The sequence below is a fragment of the Tupaia chinensis genome, unplaced genomic scaffold (genome assembly GCF_000334495.1).
Source record: "Tupaia chinensis unplaced genomic scaffold, TupChi_1.0 Scaffold148488_1, whole genome shotgun sequence".
In the NCBI taxonomy this organism is placed as follows: domain Eukaryota; kingdom Metazoa; phylum Chordata; class Mammalia; order Scandentia; family Tupaiidae; genus Tupaia; species Tupaia belangeri.
Window position 1 is genome coordinate 342232 of NW_006208337.1, and position 7058 is coordinate 349289.

At 43.2% G+C, this 7058-nt stretch overlaps 1 protein-coding gene across 1 annotated transcript in view; it reads left to right on the plus strand.

Annotated features, from left to right (window-relative positions):
* Positions 1-7058, plus strand: part of PRKDC (protein kinase, DNA-activated, catalytic subunit) — a 203018-nt gene that overhangs the window by 147774 nt on the left and 48186 nt on the right. Inside the window, exons 64-68 of the mRNA XM_006170448.3 lie at positions 1-149; positions 1858-1996; positions 2939-3127; positions 4072-4296; positions 5831-5939. The exon at positions 1-149 is cut by the window's left edge and continues 1 nt beyond it. Coding sequence (XP_006170510.1) covers positions 1-149; positions 1858-1996; positions 2939-3127; positions 4072-4296; positions 5831-5939 — 811 coding nt within the window. The remainder of the gene's footprint in view (positions 150-1857; positions 1997-2938; positions 3128-4071; positions 4297-5830; positions 5940-7058) is intronic.

Below are 7058 nucleotides of genomic sequence, written 5' to 3' on the forward strand. Positions count from 1 at the left end.
GGCTGCCTGGCCAGCCTGCAGCAGCCTGTGGGGATTCGCCTGCTTGAGGAGGCCCTGCTGCGCCTGGAGCCCGCCCAGCCGCCCACCAAGCGGGCCCGAGGGAAGACACGCCTACCCCCAGACATCCTCAGGTGGATGGAACTTGCCAAGTAAGCTGGTGCTCAGGTGTTCTCAGACCGTAGGGAATCTGAGCGCAGTAGTGTAGAAGGAGCCTTGGCCGAGTTGTTGCCGAAACTGAAATATAGTAAGTGGATGGTAACACTCAAGTGAAATATCAAACAGTCTTGCAGGCCGAGTACTGTTCTGTGAGGCAAGAAAAGCTGCCACAGCGAGGATTATGCTCAAGGAAAGAGCATTACTAAAACCTGTCAGTTTTGGTCAGTGTCCTAAGGCTGGCTAGTGTGGCCCACCAAGCAGTCTTTCCTGGAAAGTGTGGCTTAAACCCTAGGTCTTAATGTTTTTGTTTCCAGCTTCCCTGAACTGAATAGAGGATAATTTAATATTTTAAAAAAAATCAAAATTTTAGACCCAGTTTAAACAAATTACTTTGTGTATTTGGGAAAAACATATTTCATTTTTTAGTGAACCACTTTACAGTCTTTTTCTTCCTTGACCTGTGATTTACGATATGGAAGCTGATTCTGAGAAGTCAGATTGCGGTTGAAATGAACTTGAAGTTCTGTTTTTATACTGCTAATTTTTAGTGGATTTTTGTTTTTTCTTGTGTTATATTGTGTTTTGTTTTGCTAGAGGTTGCCTGTGTCTGCTAGAGAGATACAAAGAGAGAAAGTGAGAAATCCCCCTTCCCTTGGTAAACGGTAATACCACAGTCCCTTTTTTCTTTCTTTTTTGGGTTTTTTTTTTTTTTTTTTGCTATAGGGTGTGTGCACTCGCCAGAAAGTCAGACAGAAAGCAAGAAATCACCCTCCGGGGGGATGGCCACACCACAATTCCTTCTCCGTTCTCTGTGCCCAACGTGAGTTTAAGCTACTGGGTCCGGGACTCGAACAGTGGTTGACTACGTGGGAGTCCAGTGAGGTAGCCATTACACCATCTGCTGGCCCCACATCACAATCCCTTTTTTTCCTCATTCTCCTCTTGGAATTTTTGAACATATGTGCACATAAGCCCAGCATTTTTTTGAAGCCACAAGATCTGGGACTGGGACTGCACTATCAGTGGGATCCTGCCTCCTTAACCGTCACACCACTGACTGGCCCAGTATTTAGGTTCTAGGGAGGGTAGGGCATCCTTGCGTGTTCGCTCTTTTATACTCAGTTTCTGCCTCTGTAGTTCAGCACTGGGTGTGTAGGCAGAATAGAGTGTGGACGAGGATTAGATATCAGTCAGGCTCCCAGCCTGATGACCCAGCGGGCAGCGTGTGTGCTTTGTGAAAGCACCATGAGGGAGGGGTGCTGAGTCTGAGGGGAGCATGGAGAGAGAACGCCAGCTCATTCTGACTTGCCCAGGAGTGGAGGGGAGCGTTGCTTCAGGCAGGCCACACTGGGCGTGTTCAGTATCTGAGCAGCGAGAGGCCCGTGGGTGGGTATTTACTGGGGAAATGGTGCCTGTGGAGAGGTTTTTGCTGCAGCGCACGTGCACTCGACAGAGAGAGACAATTTCTACTTTGTAGACCTTTAATACTTTTGAATTTCACTCTAAATGCACATTAAAATAATTGCTACCTTTTGTATAACAAAACCTTGGGGTATCTTTGAAATTTATAAATTTTATATTTTTAGCAAAATAACATGTATTTTAGTTACTATAATGTGACATCTTGACTTAACATCATTTCATTTGAATAAAGAGATTACTAGGACGTTCGTTGATGGACCTTTTTTGGTTTGTTTATAGATTGTATAGGTCGATTGGAGAATATGATGTCCTCCGTGGTATTTTTAGCAGTGAGATAGGAACAAAGCCAGTCACCCAGAGTGCGCTGCTAGCAGAATCCAGAAGTGATTACGCCGAAGCTGCTAAGCAGTATAATGAGGTAAAATGATCTTTAGCAAATCTGTCAGTTTTCTGCATGGGGAAAAAACTAGCTTTATAATTTTAAAACTTCCTAATGCTTCACCTTTATTCCCTGGGCTTTACGTGGTGTCTAATAGCAGAGTAGTTTATAGCAGTCAAACATGAGATAGCTATCATCGTTATCTTCCTCTTAAAACGTCGTGGGATGAAAGGTTAAGCATTTCATAAATTACCGGGTAGAGTCACGTGTCACTTATCGATGGGGTATGTTCTGAGAACTGCCCCGCTAGGTGATTCGCGGTCGTGCGAAGATGGTGCAGTGTGCTGATACAGCCCACGACCGCCCAGGCCGCCGACCGCCATCACAGACAGGGCCCTCCGCTGACAGAAGACTGTCTTGCAGCACACGACGTGCACAGAATTGTGTGGGGTCACTTCTTTGTGTGCTGCCAAAGTACAGTTTCTGTGTGAGTTCATTGTTTCCCTTTAGTAAGTAAAAAATGAATGAAGAAGTAAAGAATTCCAGTTTAATTTTGTGTGTTTTGAGTTGCCAATGGCTTTCTAAGTATGGGTGGAATTCAGGGTCTCTGAGACTCTTGAGTCTCATTCCTCTGCAATTTCCTGCAAAAATATAGGTCGTATATTCCGATTTTCATTCTAAGAACCTGATCAGTATTACTACAACTCACCATATTGATTCTAATCAAATTACGGGTCATTTTTAGTCTCCAGTCTTATTAATTGGTTACACTGGTAAGTTTCTCAGAAGAACGGCATCCTCCTGGTTAATGCTTTGATCATTTCTTACTGTAAGATTTTCTCTGTTTAGTCTGGATATTTCCCCTTCTCTCTCACCTTGGGATAGTGCTGAAAATTACAGTTCTTAGTATGAATGTCACACTGCCTTCACGTTTCCACTGCATTTATTGTAAAATAATCTCATCATTTTTTTCTCTTCCAGGCTCTTAATACACAAGAGTGGGCAGATGGCGAGCCCACGGAAGCCGAGAAGGATTTCTGGGAACTTGCGTCCCTTGACTGTTATAACCACCTTGCTGAGTGGAAATCACTCGGGTACTGTTCCACAGCCAGTATAGACAGTGAGAACCCTCCAGATTTAAATAAAATGTGGAGCGAACCATTCTATCAGGTGAGTAGAACTATTTATAGTCACTGAAATAAATATGGTAAGTACTTTTTTTTTTTTTTTTTTGGAGAGGTTTTTGCTTTAGGGCATGTGCACTCGCCAGAAAGACAGAGAGAGACAGAAAGTGAGAAATCACCCCGCAGGGAGACAGCCACGCCGCAATCCCTTTTCCTCCCTTCTCTTGGGATTTTGGGCACGCACGCACATGCGCCTGGTGTGAATTTAAGCTCTGGGTTCGGGACTCAAATCGTGGTTGACTACATGGGAGTCCAGTGACATAGCCATTATGCCAACTGCTGGTCCCTAGTTAAGTATTTTCTAGTTAATTGTTTAAAACTCTTCAAATGTAGGTTAGTAATTGTAAACTGTTAGAATATTTGTGTAATTGGGACCAGCAGATGGCATAATGATTATTTTACTGGGCTCCCATGTAGTCAACTGTGGTTCGAGTCCTGGACCTGGTAACTTAAAACTAAGTCCAGGTGGTGAATGTGTGCACCCTATAGCAAAAATCTTTCTCTTAAAAAAGAAAATGAATATTTATGTAACCTATCCCCCTCCAAACACACACAAACTTTATAGAACTGTTAAATCTTTTACCATGTTGGGACCAGCAGTTAGCATATAGCTATGTCGCTGGACTCCCAAGTAGTCGACTGAGATTCGAGTCCTGGACCCAGTGGCTTAAACTCACGCTGGGCGCGTGTGTGTGCATGCCCAAGATCCTGAGAGGAGAATGGAGGAGAAGAGATTGCGGCATGGCTGTCCCCCCGGGGGGGAGGGGGGTGATTTTTCGCTTTCTGTCTTTCCAATGAGTGCACACGCCCTATAGCAAAAACCTCTCAAAAAAAAAAAAAAAAAAAAGAATTATACCAAAGAATACTAAAGACATAGCATTTGGCCATGCCCTGGTTCTGCAGTCACGAGTGGGTGTCTCTTCTCCTCAGGAAACGTACCTGCCCTACATGATCCGCAGCAAGCTCAAGTTACTGCTGCAGGGAGCAGATGACCAGTCCCTGCTGACCTTCCTGGACGAGGCGGCACGTCACGAGCTCCAGAAGGCTCTTGTGGAGCTCCACTACAGCCAGGAGCTGAGCCTGCTCTACCTCCTGCAGGATGACGTGGACAGAGCCAAGTTCTACATCGAAAACGCCATCCAGGTTTTCATGCAGGTGGGACAGATGGGTCTCCCGGAATGTTCTAGTTTATGATATGGGAAAGCATCATTAAACTCAGAAAAAAAAAATCAAGCGAAAGTGTTAATGTGCTATTTCAACCACCCATTTCCTTCTATCTGTTCATGTTTCTCTTAATATTGTTCTGTCCTTTGTCTTAATGTCTTTATTAAATCATTTTTTCCCCCGGTTTTAAAAGAAGTTCCATTTTGTTGTCACTCCAGCTCTTACCTTCCAACAAGGTTAAAGAACACTGGAGAGGAGACTGTTAGGAGCAGCCATGCAGAACCTTGACTGCTTCAAGGAGAAAGGCCCAGTGGATCTTCATTTTTTGATCTTTCTGTTCTTTTTCGCCTTCTGCAGACTCTACTGACCACTATCTGTCAGTGTTTGTGTCGAGCCGATTAATGACATTTATTGCTGTCATGTTGCTCAGAGGAGCGTATCTGTTCATTGCTTTCATTTTCATTTAACTATTTTGAAGTTGCTGAGTACACTCATGAGGAAGTTTATCACAGAAGACAGACCTGGTCTCTGTAGGTGGCAGTTTTACATTAAAGGATGTTGGTGACGGTTTTTCCTTTTTTTTGTTTTTGCTTTTGTTTTTTTTTTAAGAGGATTTTTGCTTTAGGGCAATGCACTTGCCAGAGAAAGAGAGAATTCGAAGGAGAAGGAAAGTGGGAAATCACCCCCTGGGGGGTGGCCACACCACAGCCCCTTCTTCTGGGATCTTGGGCATACATGCACACATGCCTGTCATGAGTTTGAAGCCTTTGGTTCCAGAACCTGAACCACAGTTGGCCATGTGAGAATGCGGCAGTGTCACCCTACGCCATCTGCTGACCCCGGTAGACCCCAAAGATGAATGGCCAGAGGCTAGATGGCGGCATGCAACGACAGAACATTGTGCTCTGGAAAAGCATGATGTCTGGCAGTGCTGGCCACATGGAAGGTTCTGGGTTTGCTTCCAGAGACCTCTTTGAATATAGTGGGTGCCCCAGTTCCAGGGCTGGCTGGAGCTGGGAGTCCTTGCGAGGTCAAGATCTTTTAGGGGGTGCTTTCTCTCTTCTCTCTCATGGAAGACTTAAATAAATTAAAAGAAATTTGTGCCAAAATAGAGGCAATTTGATTATATAATTTTTATTTATTTATTTAAATAATTTTTTAACTTTATTTTATTCATTTACTTATTTTAATTTGACCAGCAAGGGACAGAGAGAGAGAGAAAGGAAGTGAGAAAGCAAGCTGCCTGGTCCAGAACTCGAACTGTAGTCAGCCATATGCGGGTCCAGCTCCCTTAATCACCACGCTGCCTGCCAGCCTTATACATTTTATTTAAATTGAAATAAAATGTGATTGTAAATCTAAAATTAATGATGTGTTCATTGTTTCTGTGACCTAATTACTCTGAGACACTTTTGGTAATCTGTGTATTTATGTGACAGTTAACTGTATTTCATACTGTAAAGAATTATAGTGAAAATATAAAGTGGTAAGTTGATTTATAACAAGGCTAAATGTTTTTTTCTAGAATTATTCTAGTATTGATGTCCTCTTACACAGAAGTAGACTCACCAAATTGCAGTCCGTTCAAGCTTTAACAGAAATTCAGGAGTTCATCAGCTTTATAAGCAAACAAGGTAGATTTTTTACGATCATTATTCATTATTTTTTCTTTTCTAATTACGTAAGTTATAAAACCTGATTTTTTTCTTTAGGAAAGTGCGTGTTTCTTAGTGTATGGGTTGGAAACTACAGGACATTGTTCTACATACACATATTTTGAAATCATGGACATAAGTGTTGAAGGTGGCCAGGCACTGTTTCAGGCACTGGAAATGTGAATTAAAATAATTAAAATAAGACACACTGCACTCCCATCATGTGTCTCACGGGGGCCAGGAGGCTCTTGGAGGAGGATCAGCGTGGAGTGTGGGATAGGAAAAGGCTTGTGCTCCCTGAGGTGCCTAGCACCTCAGCCTGGGGGAGGGGGCGGGTCAGACCCGGCAACCTGGGGGCTGCCAGTCATGCCGTGGGCTGCCTTGCCCAGCGCCCAGCCTGCGAAAGCCTTTCATGATGCTAACGAGTGGCTCTTATCCCAGTGCTTATGGGAAGTACTCAGGGACAGAGTACTCTTTTGCAAAGGCCTAGTGTCTTAGGTATAAACCTAAATTGTAATTTTTATCATTAATGATGATAAAAAACTCAGAATACTAATCAAAATTGGTATTGATACTCATGTCATCTGTTTTAAATTTGGAAAATTCTTTTTCTCTTTTTTTCCCAAGACAATAAATCTTTATTGAGCTTTTTAGTTCACAATATATGAATATGGAGAATTATTGAAGTACATAGTACATAGTATCAGTGATATATTGCTTATAAAGTGTTTTTTGTGTGTTCTTGTTTTACCATTGGGCTCTCAGGAGCTACAGATAAGGGATTGAGAAATCACTCCCCTCCCCAGGGGGTGGGGAGGGTGCCCCGTCCAATCTTGGCACTTTAGGCAAGACCCAAATGTGCCCCATGTGATTTTCAAACCACCAGGTCCAAGCTCAAACCATGGAGTTAGGCACGTGGGACCCTTAACTACCCCACCACCTGCTGGCCCGGTATTACATAGCTTTTGTAACCACCTCATGAGCTGTACATTTTTTTCTACTTGCTTTTTTTTTTTTTTAAGTTTCTTTCTCTCTTTCTTTCTCTTGCTCTCTCTTTCTCTTTCTCTCTTTCTTTCCTTCTCTCTCTTTCTCTCTCTC